Genomic DNA, 20,870 nt, shown 5'->3' on the forward strand with positions numbered 1-20,870 from the left:
AATTCTTGGGGTTTCCCTTCTGTGAACTTCCCTCTTTGGTTTTCAGCCTTCAAACTACTGGAGATAATTCCCCGAGATCCGGGCACTGAGGATGGGTCGTTCGGGGAATCCCACAATCTGCACCGGCCAGTCCCGGGCATCCAGTCCCAGCCACGCCCGCAAAAGTCCCGCAAGCGCAAAAGGGCGTCCGTTCACACGACCCCCGCAAGTGCCGCCGCTTCCAGGCCAGCCTCCCTGGCAGGGGAATCGCAGCGCCCAAAGCCGCGGAGAGGGGACCCCGGCGGCCGCTTCGGAGGGCAGCAGAGCGGCCGGGCAGGCCGGGGCTTCCCTCCCTCCCTCCCCTCTTCTTGCACGGCCCCAGAGCCTCGCAGCCAAAGGCACCGAGGCGCATCCGGAGCGCCTGGGCGGCTGGGGCGCGCGGGGCAACGGGGCAGCGTTGACTGTCTGGCCGCCCCGCCAGCTGCTCCTGCCGCCGCCCGGGACCGAGGGCCGAGGGGGCGTCGGCGGCTGCTCTCGCGCTGCCGCTTCCGGCCGGGATGCTGGAGCAGCCAGGCGGAGGAGAAGGAGGAGGCAGAGGAGGAGCCGCCGTCGGGGAGCCCAGCTGCCCCAGGAGGGCCGCAGGAGAGCGCAGCTCCTCACGCATGGAGGAGACGCCGCCGAGGGCCCGGCTCGCCGGCGGGGCAGCGGCTGCGGGGGCCGGTCGGGCGCTCCTGACTCTCGGCCCGCGGCTCTTACTCCTGCCGCTGTTGCTGCTCTTCGGGGCCGGCGGGGATGCGCAGGAGCTGAGTCCGCGCGGGAGGAACGTCTGTCCGGCGCCGGGGTAAGAGGCTCCTTGGGCAGTGGCGGGACGGGCGGGAGGGGGGGGCTCCGCTGGCTCGTCCTCGGGGTCCGGCTTGGGGGGCGGGAGATGCGCTTCATCCCGGCCAGAGTTGCGGGCGAAGCTCCCGCGCCTGCTGCTCACGGGAACGCCGCCGCCCCTTCCCTCCCAGGCCGAGAAGGGGTTCCGGCTTCCCAGCGGAGGAAGGCGGCATTATTCCCCACTCAACCTTCCCTCTCTGTCCGGGGCTGCGGAACCGGGGCGGTCCGGGGGGGGATGTCCAGCCACCCCGACGGGGGCCATGGAGGCGCGAGGATCCTCCCCCCCAAAGGCCAGGCGGAGCCGGTGGAGGGTCCCCGCACGCAGAGCTCATCCCGCCCCTGCCGCTGACAGTCCCGGTGCCCCCCCCCCGTGGCCCGAGCGCATTTTGACACGCCGCCCCCACCCCCCGGCAAGTTTTGCTCTAGGCGCTTCTCCTTAGAGCTCCGGAGGTAGCGCGTTTGGGGCGAGGGGCTCCCCTGAGTTAGAGAGCCGCTTGAGCAGGGCAGAAGCTGGGGGGCGTCCCATGGAGGGGCGCTAATTGCAGCCTTCTTGAACGCCCGTGTTTAAATTCCGAGGGAAGGGGGCCAGCAGCAACCCAGCTTCCCCTTCCCCGTCTCTTGCTCTCGCTTCCTTCCCTCCCAGCAAAAACCGCTTTCTGCCGCGCTAACCCATCCGCGCATCCCGGCTCAGAAAGCGGATTTCGGTCCCTTCCTCCTAGTGCCCGGGAGGAGGGAAAATCCCCCCAGCCCCCCATTGTTCGCTGACAGCCATGTTGGGCAGCGAGTGCACGACTTCCAGAACGAAAAAAAATCCACATATAAAAGTCAGGCGCCGAGGTTTTGGGAGACCCAATAAGTCCCCCCCTTTTTTTCCATGAGGTTCAAAGAACAACAACTAACGCGGCACCCCCCCCTTCCCCTCCCCAACCCTCCCCTTCCAAGTGTAACCTAAAACCTAGTGGAAAGCGAGGCTACATCTGTTTTTGATTTAAAGTCTTGCAAACAAGCTCTCTTCGGGCCTTTGCAGATTCTGCGGTGGAATTTTTGGCTGAGCCTCATTCTGTCTCCCCCCCCCCCCAAACCCTCAAGTTTCCCTGGCCCACATTTTTCCTACCCAGACAATGTCTGTTTTGCAATGGAAGAAGAAAAAGGAAGAGGGTGCAATTTAGCTTTTTGTGGGCATTAGAGAATGTCCTCGCTCTTGCAGATTGTGGGCTCTTGTTGCTATCAAATTTTTAAAAATCAGTTTTGATTGCAGACTTAGAGAAATGGGGGTTCACACAAATGAGGAGTTTGCTTGCTTGCAACAGCAGAAGAAGCTAGAAGCAGCTGGACCCTTGATTGCTCGGAGCAGGTTTCCTAACATGGCAATTTTTTTTAAATTTCTTAAATATTAGCAAACCAGATCCTCCAGATGAACCCATTCAGTTCCATCTCAAAAAACCCCATAGGAGGAGAGAGCTGGCACTCAGCACACTTTTGGGGATTGCAGCTCCGGTGTGCTTTTCCATTGATGTGTCAACTAGCATTAACAAAGTAAAACTCAAAACACTGTGTGGCTGTTCTGGCTTGGATGATGTCCTGGGTGTTTGTTTGTTTATTCTTAGCAACAATATAGATTTCCCCTATACAATATATAATAAACTAAATTACTAAACGTAGGGAGAATCAGGACAAGTTATCTTATTTTGTTTGTTTTTTTGATTGATTGATTGATTGATTTGTAATGGTCTTTAATGGGACCTGCTGTATGTAGTTTTTGATATGAGTTTGGGTAACTCCCTGTGGAAAAAAGGCACAAAAACTTTGCCATAATGATTTCTATCTCTGCCAAAGGAGAGCCTCCCTCAGAGAAATGCAAAAGAAATTTCCGGACATCTGAAAGGTAGATGTCCCTTTTGGCAGGGGAAGCCACAATGCGGATTAGTATATGTTTGAATAAAGGTGGGCTCTGTGTGAGTTTGCCCCCAACCACGGGGAGCCTCACCAAGCTTCAGTCAAACTAAATTTAGCAGGATATCAGCAAAATGTGGTCCCATCTTAAAAACTCTTAAGACAATTCTTTTAATCAAAAATAACAAATGTATTGGTGTATGTAAACAGTGTTCGGAAGGGCTGCTTAACGTGCTGCTGTTTTCTAGGCTGTTGATTTACATCAACAAAGAAATTACTCAACAGTAATGATCTTCTCTCAGAATCTTTAAAAGGTCCCTGCTCCCCCACAGAGGCCAATAGTGCAGAGACTGGCATAACATTTCTATTTTCTCCCACATAAGGTGGGGAAATGCCACCTTCCCCTTTCTCTCTCCCAGGAAAACCATTGTAGGTGTCAGACAGGCCAGTGGGGGGAGGGGGCAGAAGGTCAGAAAGTGTTCAGAAGTTGGAGTAAGAGAGGCAGGTTGAGAAGCACTGTGCTGGCAGCCTCAGGCACCTGTAGGCAGGCAGGGGATGGGCAGGCCGTGGACAGGCCAACCCAGGAAATCAAAGATGGCACATGTTTGAATTTTTGTCCATAATGGTCTTGTCCAGAAGCATCCAGTTTTGGTCACCACATTACAAAAAAGAGCTTAAGACTTTGGAAAAAGTTCAGAGAAGAGCAACTAAGATGATTAAAGGCCTGGAGAGGCAGTGGATTGTATCCAGGGGTCATTGTGTTTTACTTAACTTCCCTCCATTGATTTTCTCTCCAACATAGTTGTATTTTTTTACTTTATTTTGGTTTTCATTGCTCCTTGTTGCTCTTTGTTGCGAATAGTAAACGAAATGAATGAAATTGCTAAGTGAAAACCCAGTTAAAAGGAAATCACAGGAATATGAGAAGAAGACCATCTCTTGAAGCTGGTTCTATGCCAATTTGCCACAGCCATCTCCCCACAGCCAATGCGACAATTTGCCACGGGACAAGAGTTAATCTAATATCAAAGAAATGGTAGAAAGAATCATTAAAGAGCCGTGGTGGCACAGTGGTTAGAGTGCAGAACTGCAGGCTCCTTCTGCTGACTGCTGGCTGCCTGCAATTTGGCACTTCAAATCTCACCAGGCTCAAGGTTGACTCAGCCTTCCATCCTTCAAAGGTCAGTAAACTGAGGAGCCAGATTGTTGGGGGCAACAGGCTAACTCTATAAACTGCTTAGAGAGGGCTGAAAAGCACTGTGAAGCAGTATATACGCTATTGTTCTTCCTTTTTTCCTTCCTTCCTTCCTTCCTTCCTTCCTTCCTTCCTTCCTTCCTTCCTTTCTTCCATGATGTGCAGTGGATAGAATGCAATTCTACCAATTGTTATCAGTTCAGTCCTGACTGGCTCAAGGTTGACTCAGCCTCCCATCGTTCCGAGGTAGGTGCTTTTGCTATTGTTCCTTTTCCTCTCCCTCCTTCCTTGTTTCCTTCCATGGTACGCAGTGGTTAGAATGTACTATTGCAGGCCCAGAGCCAAGAGTTTGATCCTCCTTCTATCCTTCCAAGGTTGGTAAAATGAGGACCCAGATTCTTGGGGGCAAGAGGCTGACTTTGTAAACCGCTTAGAAAGGGCTGTAAAGCACCGTGAAGTCTAAGTGCTATTGCTATTGCTAAAGAAAGGATGCAAAAGGAGGGACATAATGAAATGTGAAATAAAAGCCATTTCAATTCATTGAAATGACTTTTATTTCAAGTCATTGAATTGTTAAATTGTACGGCGGTGAGTTGGCTGTGGCGAGTTATCCATTTTCTGCTTGAAGCTATCCAGGGGGATTCCCCCAGGATTGTTCTCAAGCTCCTTGCCCCCCCCTCCCGTGTCCATAAAGTGTCCATGAAGAATGGCATGCTAAACCACATGCCCCTCCCTCCCCCACTGTCCAGAAATCAAGCCAGACTCTGCTGCCACCCAGGCACCCCTGGCAATCCAAGAGCCAGGCTCAGCTTGCTGGGAAATCAATCCATAGACTTTGGCACAACCAAGATGGTTCAAAGGTGGTTTCACTCACTTCCTGCAGTAGGTCCCCTCCTTATTCATTGCAGTAGGTCTGCCTTCCCCAACAGGATCCCCTCTGGGGATGGGGGATTTCAGTTCCTATCATCCCCAGCCAGAGTCGTCTGTCCATTCTGAACAGGGAGTGTGGAAACTGTGTTCTGGCTCCCAGATTGAGGGAGATTCTTTGAATGGCCACTGATGGGCCAGTTCTATTTTTACTCTTTCTTTTATCGGTCCAAATATTTAACAGGCGGCCTTTGAAGAGCCCTTCCTGGGGAAGCGCAGAAGCAGAATGGGGAAGCTAGATTAAGAACAGAGCCATTAAGACTAAATAATAAAAATACAAGATCCAAACCTCCAGCCTGCATTTTTAAATTAAAGAACGACATGGAATAAAAAGTTTTTATTGCTCATCTGATACCAGGTCCTTGGATGAAATCCCATGTCTCGCCATGAGGCATATATTGTTATTGGTACATATTTCTTTTGATCTCGAGGCCGTCAAAGTTGCAGGTAGATGGGGAGTAAATGAAGCCAGATGTGCAGATGTGAGAGAGGCTGGACTGAAAAGAATCACCAAACTCATTTATGGCATAAACAAAGGGATAGAATCAAGATCAAGTGAAGTGTTAATAGCAGTGGTGAAATTCAAATTATTTTACTACAAGTTCTGTGGGCATGGCAGGGGAAGGAAACTGCAAAATCTTCATTTCTCTGCACTTTGGGGCCAGCCAAAGGTGGCATTTGCCGGTTCTCCGAACTACTCAAAATTTCTGCTACTGGTTCTCCAGACTCTGCATTTATAATCCCGTAGTAAGACCTCACCTAGAATACTGCATCCAGTTTTGGTTGTCATGATGTAAAAAATATGTTGATACTCTCGAAAGTGTGCAAAGAAGAGCAACAAAGAGGGTTAGGGGGCTGGAGGCTAAAACATACGATGAACGGTTGCAGGAACTGGGTATTTTCTAATCTAGTGAAAAGAAGGACTAGGGGTGACATGATGGCAGTGTTCCAATATCTCAGAGGATGCCACAAAGAAGAGGGAGTCAAGCTATTCTCCAAGGCACCTGAAGGCAGGGCAAGAAGCAATGGGTGGAAACTAATCAAGGAGAGAAGCAACTTAGAACTAAGAAGAAATTTCCTGACAGTTAGAACAATTAATCAGTGGAACAATTTGCCTCCATAAGTTGTAAAAGCTCCATCAGTGGAAGTTTTAAAGAAGAGATTGGACAACTCTTTGTCTGAAATGGTATAGGGTTACCTGCCTAAGCAGGGGGTTGGACTAGAAAACCTCCAAAGTCCCTTCCAACTGTTACGTTATGTTACGTTCTGTTGTGTTGTGTTGTGTTGTTATGTTATGTTATGTTATTCTTTTCTATTCTTTTCTATTCTTTTCTATTCTTTTCTATTCTTTTCTATTCTTTTCTATTCTATTCTATTCTATTCTCCACTCTACTCTATTCTATTTTAATCTGACACCAGGATACTACTCTAAATTTGCGGGTCATCCTTTAAACCAGTCTGGACTCCAACAGAAGGAAGCAGCCTCCTGAATGCTGGGTTGGACTGCAGTTTTTCCAATTCTAGATGATTGGTCAGCTACAATCCCCAATTTATGACCTCATTTGCGATTTGAATTTTGATTGCTAAGCAAGGCAGTTGTGCGAGTCACACCCAATTCTATAGCCTTTTCTTTTGCCACTGTTATTAAGCAATTCATTGCAGATGTTAATTTTGGTCCTTAATGGAATCCAGGTCTCCTTCGCCCAATGAATTTGTTTCTCAGAAGCTGGCTGGGATGACTGCGGGTGGCGATCACATGACCCTGGGATGTGCAATGAATGCATGACAGTTGCCATGCACCCAAATGTTGAGCACACGGCTTTGGGACTAGGACTAGGACTAGGACTAGGACTAGGACTAGGACTAGGACTAGGACTAGGACTAGGACTAGGACTAGGACATGGAATGGAATAGAATAGAATAGAATAGAATAGAATAGAATAGAATAGAATAGAATCTGGAAGGGACCTTGTAGGTCATCTAATCCAACCCCCTGCCCAAGCAGGAGACCCTACACCATTTCTGACAGATGGTCTCTTCTTGAAAGCCTCCAGTGATGATGCTCCCACAACTTCTGAAGGCAACTTCTGTTCCCTGGGTTGATTGTTCTCACTGTCAGGAAATTCCTCCTTATTTCCAGATTGAATCTCTTCTTGTTCAGTTTCCATCCATTCTTCCTTTTCTGGCCTTCGGGTGCTTTGGGAAATAGCTTGACCCCCTCCTCTCCACGGAAGCCCCTCAAATATGGGAAGACTGCTATATGTCTCCTGTGATCCTTCTCTTCACTAGACTGGCCATGCCAGTTCCTGCAACCGTTCATCGTATGTTTTAGCCTCCAGTCCCCTCATCATCCTGGTTGCTCTTCTCTGAACTCTTTCTAGAGTCTCAACACCATTTTTGTATTCTGGTGACCAAAAACTGGATTCAGGATTCTATGTGTGGCCTTACTAAGGCTTTATAAAGTGGCAGGGGTGGGTTTCTGCCAGTTCTAACCTTTCTATAGAAGAGATTCCACAAATCTACAGTGCTGTTTAGAACCGATTCCAGCTCCCTCCCCCCGTCCATCCACACATCATCAAGATGAAGAGCGAGAGGGGGAATTCTGGGAGTTGAAGTCCATAAGTCTTAACGCTGTCAAGTTTGAACACCCCTGGAGTTTTTTTTCTAAAGGGTTAGGAGTGCAAGGGTCTTGTAACTTGACAGCTTTAAGACTTGCATGCTTCAAATGCCAGAGTTTCTGAGCCAACATTTTGGTTGCTAAGCAAGAGCGTTGTTAAGTGAGTTTCACCACATTTTACAAGTTGGCCACGCCACCCAGTCACATAGGTGGCAAGCCACTCCCACAAAGCAGGCCACACTACAGAAGAGGTTCTAAATAAATTTGAAACCCACCACTGTATTAGATCCTCCATGGTTGAGTCCCTGAGGTCAGAAAGAGATGACTTCAAAGAAAGGTTCTTTTATTTATTTATTTTTTGTATGAATTCCGTAGATAAATAGAAGCTCCCAAATCAGCCCCAACAGCTGAAGATTAAACTCATTCTTTCAGTTGCATCCTGAAACTCCAGACAGATGGATTTCTCTGCTTGCTTTTGGGAAACTGTCAGTCCTATAGTATTATTAATAATCTCTGCCTGTCCTCCTGTCTGTGCAAAGCCAAGTGAGGGAGAAGGGTTTTGGGGTGTCAGCTGTTTTTTAGCAGCAACTGCTTTCACAGTCAAAGTTCGACATTTATTTGCAAGACCCTGCAGAAAGAATTCGCCTGCATTTTTCCCTATCAATTTTTACTATTTAGTGTGAGAGCAAAGACCATTTGCTTTTAGAATCGCCTTCCAAGGGAAATTCATTTGGGCAGAGTGCGGTTTTCCTGCATCCATTTCAGTGGCAAAAAATGGGTGTGAGTGAGTCTCCTTTCTTTTCTCCTGCATCGTCTCTCTGTGCTGTGCAGCCTCCCTGCTCTCTCCATTCATCTCAGAAGAACAGGAATGCATTGGAATGCCTTCTTCAGAGGGAGAAGTGCTGGGCAGCTAGGGAGCTGCAAGATGAGGGGGAGAGTTAGTGGGATGGGATGGGATGGAATTGGAATTAGGATATGATAGGATATAGAATAGAATAGAATAGAATAGAATAGAGAGGATAGGATGGGATAGGATAAGAAGAATATAGGATAAAATATAGAAAATAGAACAGAATAGCATAGCATAGCATAGAATGGATAGGATAAGATAAGATAGGATAAGATATAGTATAGAATATAGAATGGAATGGAATGGAGAGGAGAAGATAGGATAGGATAGGATAGAATATAGAAAATAGAATAGAATAGAATATAGATTAGAATAGAATAGAATAGAATATAGAAGGGACCTTGGAGGTCTTCTAGTACAGGCCCCTTGCTCAAGCAGGAGAACCTACACTATTTCAGATAAGTGACTGTCTAGTCTCTTCTTTAAAAACCTCCAGTGATGAAGTACCTACAACTTCTTCTGGCAAGCTGTTCCACTGGTTTAATTGTTCTCACTGTTAGGAAATTACTCCCTTAATTCCAGGTTGCTTCTCTCCTTGACCAGTTTCCAAACCATTGTTTCTTGACCCTGCCCTCTGATACTTTGGAGAATAAGTTGTCCCCTTCTTCTTTGTGGCAGCCCCTCAAGTATGGGAATGCTGCTATCATGTCCCCCCTAATTCTTCTTTTCTCTAGACTAGACAAACCTAAAACCTGCAGCCATTCTTCGTATGTTTCAGTCTCCAGGCCTTTGATCATCTTAGTTGCTCTTCTCTGAACTTCCCCCACCCCAAGTCTCAACCTTTGTTGTTACATGAATCACTGCAGTTAACTGAGTCACCCAGTCATTAAGCAAATCTGGTTTCCTCCATTGAATTTATGTTTCAGAAGCTGTCTGGAAAGGTCACAGATGTTGATCATGTGACCCAGGATGCTGCAACCATCATAAATAATATGCTGGTTGCCAAGCACCCAAATTCTGATCACATGATTGTGAGGATGCCACAACAGTCACAAGTCATAAGACCAATCATAAGAAGTCACTCTTTTCAGGGCTGTTGCAACTTCAACTTCAGTTGTTCCATGAATTTTTGAAGATGAAGGCGATACGTATTAGCTCGTCTTTTGGAGAGCAATGTTTCATAGCTGGAGGTTCTCAAGAAGATTGGACCACCTTTTGTCTAGGATAATATAAGGCAGTGATGGCTAACCTTTTTGTTGTTGGGTGCCAAAATGTGAGCGCATGCGTGTGCTATAGCATGTGTGCGTGCACGACCGCCCTTGCATGCATGCACACACTCCCACGCTCCCCACCCCCCACATGCACCACACTGCTTGCCTCTAAGCTGAGTGTGGTATTTCCTTCATGGGGCGGGGCGGCGGTGTGGTGTGTGTTTTCACCCTCCCAGGCTCCAGGAAAGCCTCCGGAGCCTTGGGAGGGCGAAAAATTAGCCCAAGGGGCTACCAGAAGTTTGTAAACAGTCGAAAATCAGCTGGCAGGCACACCAGAGCTGACAGCTCGCAAGTGGCAGATATGGCTAGGCATGCCCACCGTCATGTGAGCATAAGAACTCTGTCCTTGGTAAGAAAATGGATAAGAAAAGTATGTGTTTAACATTACATGTTTTCACAGCAGCAAGTATATATTCACACAATACTGGGAAAATGAAGATACACCGCGAGATGAAGAGATAGTGAAGAAGAGATGAGATTGCACTTTATCTAACTGTATGTATGTATGTATGTATGTATGTATGTATGTATGTATGTAATATATATTATATATAATATATATATATATATATATATAATATTAATATATATATATATATATATATAACATACATACTACATACATACATACACACACACACAAACACACACTTTTTTCTCTTTTTTCCAAGAAAGGATGTTAAAATGAAATATGTACATTGAAAAGGAACTATAAATACCATCAACATAAAACAGAGCTTGCTCAGAAGCTGAAATACACCAAGTAAATGATAAGAGTGGGAAGAAAAGAGGGGAGGCAGGGGAAGGGAAAGGGATAGATGAAAGGGCAAGGAGGGAGAAAGAGGAGGAGAGAAATGAGGAGTGGAAAGGGGGGAGAGGAGAAGGAGAGAGGAAGGGGAAGTAGGGTAGGGAAGGATGACAGAGGGGAGAAAGGAGGTAGGGAGGGGGAGGAGAAAGAGGAGAAGAAAATGATGGATAAGGATAAATATGGTGTATGGAGAGCAGAAGAGCTAACAATTATGTTTTGGGAGCTGATAGTAAGATGAATTGATGTAAACATTTAATAATAATAAATGATGTTGGTATGTAATAGTAATATGTGATTATATGTTGTGAAAATGGAAAAAATATTTTTTACAAAAAAAGGAAGAGATTAGATTGGCAGAATGAACAGTTTGAAATTAAACAGAGAGAAGATGCAAGTCATTATCAAACATGGAATCTATTTTTACCAGTGGTTGAAAAAAAGATTGTGGGGGTTAGGAATGTAAATTATAATGATTAAGCAATAATTACCCAGACAACACAATGTTCATTAAGCACTAAGATGTGTATTTAATAGAAAAAAAACAATTTTAAAAAAGAACTCTTGCCTTGGGCAGGAACTAAACTAGAAGACCTCCAAGGTCACTTTCAGTCCTAAGGTTTTATGGTTAAAAATGTCAAATTAGGGATGGGCAGCCTTTGGAGGCTACTCTCATCATTCATGACTGAGATGGATATGCTTCCAAACATGGAGGCTGTTTGGAATGATGGTTTAATGATGAAAGAAACCAAAACATGGTTCTCTGGTACAGCTGAACCCATGGAGCTGAGAGGGGGGGGGGGGTTAATACCTTATTTTGCACTTGAGCTTCCTGTTCCTGTGCAAGGACATATATTCTATTGGCTGGTGTCAGACTCCCATGGAGCCATGTACAAATCCTAGCAGTTTGTCTGAGCTATATGTTTGGTTGAAATTTGGTCTGCTGATGCAATGAAGGGGCTGTTGGGCAATTCCTATTGTGCTGAGGGCTAATCTTACCTTTGTTCAGACCTTGTTACAGGGAATTTACTTATGAATAGAGCTATCTATTTCTTTATCTCTTAAGTGCTGACATCTGCTGTGGGCTATTAAGAAAGGTGGGGGCTGCTTTCCAAGAGCATGTTTCTCCATTTCTCATCCAGGGAAATAATATTCTGCCTTTCTAAATATTTCTCAAAATATTTCATTCTTTTAGGAGGAGGGTGGTGCTAACTTTACAATTGGATGCAGCCATCAGGGGACTGATGGAAAGGGTTTGTGGCTGGAAGTTTTCCTCTGGTTTTAGCCATGTTGCTGTTGGTTGTATTTTCACAACTGTGGTTTGCTTACTTGGTATAAGCCGTCATTTTCGTTTTTTTGCCATCTTCAGAGTGCTGAGACCAGAGGTGGGTTCCTACCAGTACGGTACGGTACGGCCGAATAGTAGTAACTCAGCCGAACACGTGACCATACCGGTCCTATCCTCGACGCTACCAGCTTTATTTTCTGTTCTGCACATGCACAGAACAATCTTCATTGAAAAAAAGTAATTTCCCCCCTTTTTTAATGGTGTGCGTATTCCAGTCCCAGAGAGGTCCCAGAAATAGGCTGTTTTTCTTTTTTTTTTTTTTTTTTTTTCTTCCTGCAAAACGGAGGCGTTTTCCCTTCCCCCCAGCCTCCAGAAGCATTCTGCAAGCTTCAGCTGGGCTGGCAGAAGGGGAAAATGCCCCCATTTTTGCACAAAAAAAACCCAGTCCATTTCCCGCCCATTTTTCACAAAAACGGGGGCCTTTCCAAGTGTTCAGGAGCCTTGGCAAGTGTTTTTTGCTTGGCCTGAGATGTGACGATCCTTCGCAATTTCTCTAACTGAGTTTTGTCTCCTCTTGCAGGTCCTCTGGATTGTTTGCTGCCCAGGATGGAGACAGCAGAGGAGGAGTGCCCGATAGGTAAGATCTCAGCTGTCCTCCTTTTCAAGGCCAGTCAGAAGTTCTGCACAGCCTCCATGGAGTTTGGAGGAAGGTGGGCAAAGGTCTGACCCCGGAGTGTGTGTGTGTGTGGTGACTGTGAGGAAGGGTCCCTAGGGGTCTCTGCTGCGGGAGCCCCAATATTTCTGCTTCACTAACTGCTTCATCAACCTGGGCCAGAATGTGGAACGGGACAACTTGCTGCAGCCAACTCACCTCGGCAATTCACTGCAGGACAACCTGCCATGGGGCAACTCATCATGGGACAATTTAGCAATTCAATTTACTTATTTAAAATAACAAAAAGCCCTTTCATGTTCATCATTCCCTTTTCATGTTGTCCCTCCTTTTGCACCCTTTCTTCAATGATTCTCTTCCACCATTTCTTAGTCTAACTTTTGTTCCGCAGTGAGTTCTCCTGCCATGAGTTAGAGCCGAGGTGGCGCAGTGGTTAAATGCAGCACTGCAGGCTACTTCAGCTGACTGCAGTTCAGCAGTTCGGCTGTTCAAATCCCACTAGGCTCAAGGTTGACTCAGCCTTCCATCCTTCCGAGGTGGGTAAAATGAGGATCCGGATTGTTGGGGGCAATATGCTGACTCTGTAAACCGCTTAGAGAGGGCTGAAAGCCCTATGAAGCGGTATATAAGTCTAACTATTGATGGCAATTTGGCTGTGACGCGATGGTCTGAGTGAGCTGGCCGTGGCAAATTGCCTAGACCCCCTGGGGCTGAGGTCTGTGTCTCAAGGAGGGAGCACACTGTGGTTTTACGCAGCACAGTTAATCTGATTGCATTGAATTAACCCAATTTATACAACAAATTGTCAATATATTGAACAATGTGGCTAACCGTTCTGATTCATCTTGTCCAGTATGCCTTAACTGGTTACTGAAGCAACCTAGTTTCCAGATTCTCGTGGTATTTTGAAGCATAAACTTAGCTTATTGGTTGGCTTTGCATAAAATGGGGGGTTGTTGGTGCTCTGGAGCTTGGTTTGCTTGCTAATATTTTCTTATTCAGCGAGGTCACATCTTCAGGACTAGACATAATAGGTCAAGTCATCAAAGTAAACTCACCAAGGTTAATCCCAAGAAAGACGAATGAGATTGCAAATGGAGCTGCTCATTCCTTGGTTAAGTGAATTGTTAGAACCCTACTATGGAAAGGATGTGGTGGCTCAGTGGCTAAGATGCTTAGCTTATTGATCAAAAAGGTCGGTGGTTCAAATCCCTAGCGCCACGTAACAGAATGAGCTCCCGTTACTTGTCCCAGCATCTGCCAACCTAGCAGTTAAAAAGCAAGTAAAACATGCAAGAAGAAAAATAGGGACCACCTTTGGAGGGATGGGAACAGCGTTCCGTGCGCCTTCAGCGTTTAGTCATGCTGGCCACATGACCATGGAGATGTCTAGACAGTGCTGGCTCTTCGGAAACAGAGATGAGCACCGCCCCCTAGAGCCGGAAATGACTAGCACAGGGGGAACTTTTACCTTTACCTTAAAGGAAAGGTTGGAAGGAACCTCAGAGATCATCTAGTCCAGAATCCTGCAGAATGCACTTAAATTGATTCCCAACAGTTCGCTGTCCAGCTTCTGTTTAAACTCTTCCAGTAGTCACCTCACAATGTAGTATGTTCCCATGTTGAACAGCACTTAAAGCTGGGAAATTCTTCCAGACGCCCAACCGAAAATTCACTTCCCTGAAATTTCAGCCCCTTTCTTGTCTTGGAAAAAGTTTGAACAATCCTTGTGCTACTCCCTGCAGTCGTTGGTTCTGTAGGGCAGGATGAAGAAGGGCTTCAGATATTCCTCCTGCTCTCCTTCCGGGGGTCCTTCCCACCTTGGTTGCTCTCCTCTGAACGGTCTCCTCTTTTTCCACTGTGGTCAGACTGGATGCAGAATTGCACCCTGGTCCTGAGCATAAGATAAGGATGTACACCTGTGGCCATAACTTGCCTTGGTCCAGTGGGCAAGGATCCCCAACTATTGTGAGAACCAGGAGGGCATCCTGAGGGTGCATAGCAAAAGGTCAAGAGCTGGGCTTAGAGAGGGGCAGGACTACTTAACAAAGGGGCCAGAAACCAAGCAGGGAAGGTAGATGGACAAAGATAACCACTTTCAGGAGCCTGGGTGGATGTGGTGAAGTCCCCAGGGACCAGGTCCTTTTGGGGGTGGGAATGGGGGTCTTGATTGCCACCTCCAACAAATGCACTTGATGCCAGTCTCCTGCACCCCACCGCACTCCTCCCAGCCCCAAGAGTGCCACTGCTGGGCATGGGGCCATTTGCTCCAGAGTGCTGAGCTGCGGCTTCTACCCTATTTCCCCAAAGGGTCAGTGGGGGCTTAACTGTCATAAGGTTCTAGTCCACCGCCACCCCCACAGTCGTTCCTTGTGGCTTTGGGCCAGTTGCCTCTTTGCAGCCCAACCTACCTTATAGGGCTGTTGTGATGAGGATAAATTGGAGGTGGGTACATCGCCATGAGCTTTTACAGGTACCGTATTTCCCTGAAAATAAGGTATAATTATATTAATTTTTGCTCCAAAAGATGCAATAGGGCTTATTTTCTGCTTAGGTCTTATTTTGGGGGGAAATACAGTTCTAAAAGTGTCTAGCTGGCTGACAACCTTAACTGGGGCTTATTTTGGGGTAGGGCTTATATTACGAGCATCCTGGAAAAATCATTCTAGGGCTTATTTTCTGATTAAGTCTTATTTGGGGGAAAATACGGTAGTCCTCGACTTATCACCATTACAGAGGTGATACACATCATGTTCATGTCATGTGCTGGTCATAAAGTGTTTCATCATATGACTGAACCAACTTTACAACCGTTTATTGTGGCGGTCATTAAGCGAACCAATTGTTTGCTATGAAGCCTTTTTGACAAAAACCAGAAGGAACCACGGAATGCTGCAAACAGCCCTAAAATACAGGCCCCTTGCCAAATCCCCAAAATGTGATCATGTGACCAGGAGGAGTATTGGCTAGCCGTCAGAACTTTGGTAATAGTATCTTTTGGAGGGGAGTTCAAATGGCTGCTAAATAACTCATTGTAAAGTCAAGGACTAGAGCAGTCCGGACATCTTCAAGTTGCCAAGGTTGAGAAACACTGGACTAGAGGTATATAGATAATCCTTAACTTAAGAACACAATTGAATCCCCAAATTTTCTGTTGTTCAGTGAGTTTTCCCCCTGTTTTATGACAATTCTTGCCAGAGTTGTTAAGTGAATCGCTGCAGTTGATAAGTTAGTTACCCGGGTGTTAAGTGAATCTGGCTTCCCCATTGACTTCGCTTGTCAGAAGGTCGCAAAGGCGGATCGCAACGTCCTAAATTTGAGCCAGTTGGCAAGGGTCTAAATTTTGATCATGGGAATGCTGCAAAGGTCGTAACTGTGAAAAAAAGGTCACTTTTTTCAGTGCTGTTGTAAGTTTGACCGGTCACTAAGTAAACTGTCGTAAGTCAAGGACTGGAATCTGCCTGACAAATTGTCACTTCCTGAAAGATTTAAAGCAGGGGGGCTGGAAGAAATCGGTCAGGAGAAGACAGAAACTTTACTTATGTCCTAGAGAACATATCCAGTGCTACACAGAAGCTCACCAGAAATGTCACTCATTGTTTATGGCTGGGGAATTCTGGGAGTTGCAGTCCACACCTCTTAAAGTGGCCAAGCTTGAGAAACACTGGTTTATAGGTATCAGATTAGTGGTACGCATAAAATAAAAAGCTTAATTTTTGCAGGCTTTTCTTGCAGCAGAATTTGGGTTGACCGCTAAGCTCCAGAGCCTGCCTGTCGCCTCCCTGCCAGGCTCCCCGATCCTGGAACTCCGGTGGAGAGCCAAGGAAGGGAGCCCGTAGCTGTCTCTCTGTGTGCACCATTGTCTGTGCCTGGCTCGGCTGGAACTTGGCCTCCAGAAGTTCCGGTTCCAGTCTTTTGCAGGCAGAGGAGGGAGGGGCCGAAAGGCGAAGCAGGCTGGCCGTTCTCGGGACTTAGAGTCCCAAGGCACCGATGGGAAAAAAACTTGGAGAAGTTATTTTTAGACTCCTGGTCAATGTGCTGCTGTTCCAGCTGGCAGGGGGGAGGCCTCTTCCTTTCCTGCCCAGCCATATTTTGCAATGCGTTTAGTCTCCAGAGCTTTGGGGGGGGGGGGGGAGCTAAAGCCACAGAACAACTTAGTGTGGAAATTCATTGGATTGGGGTGGGTGGGGGAGGGGACATCCAACTTGGAAGCAGCTCGAGGTTCCTACCTCTGTCCTAGGAAGCCAAGCCAGAAGTGAATGGTTGGGAGCAGAGGTGGGTTTGGCCCGGTTCGGCTAAACTGGTAGTAACTTGGCAGCTTGGGTTGCTGGAACCAGCAACGACCCATGCCTGCCACACCCCCAAATAGGTTCTCCTACAAGGCCGCCATCTTGTTTTTTGCTTCTGTGCGTGAGCAGAACAATTTTCAGTGGAAAAAGTTATCCCCCCCCCATGTTTTTAAGGTTTTGCGCATGCGTAGACCTTTTTATTTGCAAATTTGCCTGCACGCAAAATTTTCGAGGCACCAAACTTGTAGAAATGCAAGTAGCAACCCACCCCTGGGAGGCTGGAGGTGGTGCCACTTGTGCACCTCTCTCCTTACAGGAGTTAGCACCCACCCTCTCCTAGAAGAATGAAATATCCTAGGAAATTAAAAAGGCAGAATATTATGTTTCCCTGGATGAGAAAGAGAAACATGGTTTTAAAGACAAAGCAGCTCCCTGCTCCCCTTCAGCTTCAGGGTGATGGGATTAAGACATGGCCCTGGAGACATTATAGGATTAGTCCTCCCCCATCCCACCACATGCACCTGGGAAGATTACATCACCCAGCAAGGCTCAACCAAGCCTGGAGACTCAGACAGCCTACAAAGTTAGCTAAGACCCCCTGCCCCCTGGGAGTCTGACAGCCAATGGGATACATTTCTTGTACAGGAACAGGAAAACTCTAAGGCAGGGCCCAAGAGAGCATAAATATATCCTCTCTCCACTCCATGTGCTCTTTTGCCCAGACCTCCCAAGGTATGTGATCCTGCCTACCATTAAACCATCTTTCCAAGTAGCCTCCATGTTTCCAGTGTCTTTTTCCCCACTTGGAACTGAACCCAGATGGGTGGGTTTTCTTCCAACATTCCTAGGATCCAAACCAGGGGTGGGTTTCTGTCGCCATTACTGCCAGTTCGGTGCGAGCACGATTTGCCTGCACTCTGCATGTGTGGGCAATTGCCCTAAATAGGTCTGCATGCACAGAATCAGTGATGAAATTCTTTTTTTTACTGCCAGTTCTGTGAGCAGGCTGGTGGGGGTGGCAGGGGAAGGATACTGCAAAATACCCATTCCCTCCCCACTCTGGGGCCAGCCAGAGTGGCCTTTGCCGGTTCTCCAAACTACTCTAAATTTCCACTACCGGTTCTCCAGAACCTGTCAGAACCTGCTGGATTTCACCCCTGTGCAGAACATTAAAAATGTCCAAAATACATGCCGTGGCGACCAGGAAACCAGTTCGGGGGTTCTGAGCCTGCCGTCCCTACTGGTTCAGCAATCCATTGCAATTTGCACTACCGGTTCACCCTAGTAGTGATGGGTAGTGCAAATGGGTAGCAACCCATCTCTTTTCCAAACCATGTTTCCAGGATTTTCCAGCTTTTTTAAAAATGGAAATATATTTTTTAAAAAGTATTTTATGCCAGTTCAATCCAATCCAGGGGTGTCAAACTCAAGGCCCATGTGCTTAATCTGGCCAGCAAAGGACAGTCTGTGGTGCCCTCTGGCAGCTAAAATGGGGCACAGGGGGGCCACACATGGCCCATTTCAGCCTGGGCAGTTTCCTGCAGCACTTTGCCAGCCCAAACAGGGCCCGGGGTGGGGTGGGAGGCACACAGGAGAACTACAATGCTAATCTGCCCCTCAAAGAATCCAGTCTGCACCCCTGATCTAATCGAGGTGGCGCAGTGGTTAGAGTGCAGTACTGCAAGCCACTTCAGCTGACTGCTAACTGCAGTTCGGCGGTTCACTCTCACCGTCTCAAAGGTTGACTCAGCCTTCCATCCTTCCGAGGGGGTAAAATGAGGACCCAGACTGTGGGGGCAATATGCTGACTCTGTAAACTGCTTGGAGAGGGCTGAAAGCCCTATGAAGCGTATATAATAGTCGAACTGCTATTGCTATTGCTATTGCTATTCCATTTTTTAAAAGATGAGCAGACATTGCATTCTAACATGCAACAGCTCTCCTCCCTGCTTTGAGGGACGGTGAGTCCTTCCCCAGGCTGCGAATTCCCCAACCTTCTGTCTCTAAGGCCCCTGACTTTGACACCAGGGACCTTAGAGACAGGAAGAAGCATAGAAGCTGCAATTTGTTAGCCCCCCCCCCCCCCCCACCACACCACGGAGTCTCCACAAATGTGCGAATATGGAATGGCTGTGAACACGCTCCCAGTCCCCCTGGATATGGCAACCCTGGCAGGGCCCAGGGACACAGAGGGGAGACATGTACCTCCACTTCTCTGTGCGCAACATAATCCTTTATGCCACCACACTTGAAATGTTGGCCTTAGCAACTTAGAACTTTGCCGCCTTCAGTCTGACCTAAGCGTAGTACATAAATCATCTGCTGCAACATCCTACCTGTCAATGACTACTTCAACTCACCGCAACAACACACGAGCACACAGTAGATACAAACTTAAGGAAAACCTCTCCAAACTCGATTGCAGAAAATACGATTTCAGCAACAGAATGGCCAACACCTGGAATGCTCTACCTGACTCTATTCTTACATCCTCAAACCCTCACAGCTTCAATCCTAAACTGGTTACCGTGGTCCTCACCCCACTCCTAAGAGGTCTGTAAAGGGGGCGGCATAAGCGCACCAGCGTGCCTACCGTCCCTGTTCCTAATGTCCAAAACCTGTATATACATATATATCTAATCTAATACATGCTTGATGAAATAATAAAATAACTTAAATATAAAATAACTTAAAATATAAAATAACTTAAAATATAAAATAACTTAAAATAAAATAACTTAAAATATAAAATAACTTAAAATATAAAATAACTTAAAATATAAAATAACTTAAAATATAAATAACTTAAAATATAAAATAAATATAAAATAATAAAATATAAAATAAAATAATAAAATAATAATAAAAGTCAAACATTAAAAGGCCAGATGGAGGCACTGGCCAGTCCCATGGAGCCAAGTCAGTCTGAAGAGCACTGGGGCCCAAGGGGCTGGAGAAGCAGCAGAATTGGGGGGTGCCATTGAGAGACAAAGGCCAGCAGAGATGAATGTGACTACATTTGAGTGCAGCAGAGGGCAACCCTTGGCTGACCATCTGGCTGATCAGGAGGGGAAGCCAGGTTGGGCCAGGACTTGGCTGGGAAGAAGCTAGCAGAGTCTGGCACAAGCCGGATCGGAAAGGGAAGCAGCAAAATCACTTTCCTGCTGTCTGTGGTGTGTCAAGCAAAAACCTGAGGTTTTAAATGAATACACCATTTTCATATTGTATATTTATAATCCACCTTGTCTTTCAAACGAGATCGCTTAATAGGAGACAGCCGTGTGTGGCAGCAGCCAAAAAAGCTAATACAAACCGTTGCTTGTATAACTAAGGTGACCAGATTTTCAGATTGGTTAAAGAGGACACCATTGACCGGGGGGGGGGGGGGGGGGGGGGGGGGGGGGGGGGGGGGGGGGGGGGGGGGGGGGGGGGGGTGGGGGGGGGGGGGGGGGGGGGGGGGGGGGGGGGGGGGGGGGGGGGGTGGGGGGGGGGGGGGGGGGGGGGTGGGGGGGGGGGGGGGGGGGGGGGGGGGGGGGGGGGGGGGGGGGGGGGGGTGGGGGGGGGGGGGGGGGGGGGGGGGGGGGGGGGGGGGGGGGGGGGGGGGGGGGGGGCTTGATAAAATTTTATATTTTGTCAAAAGGTCACCCCAGGACACTGAAACCAGCATAAATACAATCTGTTCCAACAAAATTTGATCACGTGACCATGAGGAGCTGCAACGGTCGCTAAGTGTGAAAAATGGTTGCAACCATTGACTTATAAATAGACTAATGTTCTGAAAACCTGACCTAAATACTATATATTTTAAATAGCTGTAACTATGCTGAAAAAGTTGTTCTCAAGGTATTGTGATAAATGCAATAAAAGAAGGGAATTCTTCATGAACTTACGGAAAAAGGAGAGTATTGTAGTAAATGGGCAAATAATTACCAATCAAAGAGAATTTGCACCTCAGGGTTGAAAGAGATGTTTCTCTTACTCTTTTCCTCTTCCTCTCTTCTCTCCTCTGTCTCTCTCATACCTCTTTCTTTCTCTTTTCTCTCTTCTCTTTCTCCTTCTTTTCCATTCTTCTTCACTTATTCTTTCTTTCCTCCTCCTCTCTCCTCTTTGTCCTCTTCTGTTCTCATCCTTTCTCTTTGTCTCTCTTCTCTTTCTCTCTCCTTCTTTCCATTCTTCTGCACTTCTCTCTCCTTCTCCCTTCTCT

General features: G+C 47.0%; 1 protein-coding gene across 1 annotated transcript in view; it reads left to right on the forward strand.

Annotated features, from left to right (window-relative positions):
- Positions 1–261: 261 nt before the first annotated feature.
- SCARF2 (scavenger receptor class F member 2) overlaps positions 262–20,870 on the forward strand; it is a 62,471-nt gene continuing 41,862 nt past the window's right edge. Inside the window, exons 1-2 of the mRNA XM_032230130.1 lie at positions 262–820; positions 12,285–12,341. Coding sequence (XP_032086021.1) covers positions 12,311–12,341 — 31 coding nt within the window. The 5' untranslated portion in view covers positions 262–820; positions 12,285–12,310. The remainder of the gene's footprint in view (positions 821–12,284; positions 12,342–20,870) is intronic.

Source organism: Thamnophis elegans, chromosome 13 (genome assembly GCF_009769535.1).
Source record: "Thamnophis elegans isolate rThaEle1 chromosome 13, rThaEle1.pri, whole genome shotgun sequence".
Taxonomy (NCBI): Eukaryota; Metazoa; Chordata; class Lepidosauria; order Squamata; family Colubridae; genus Thamnophis; species Thamnophis elegans.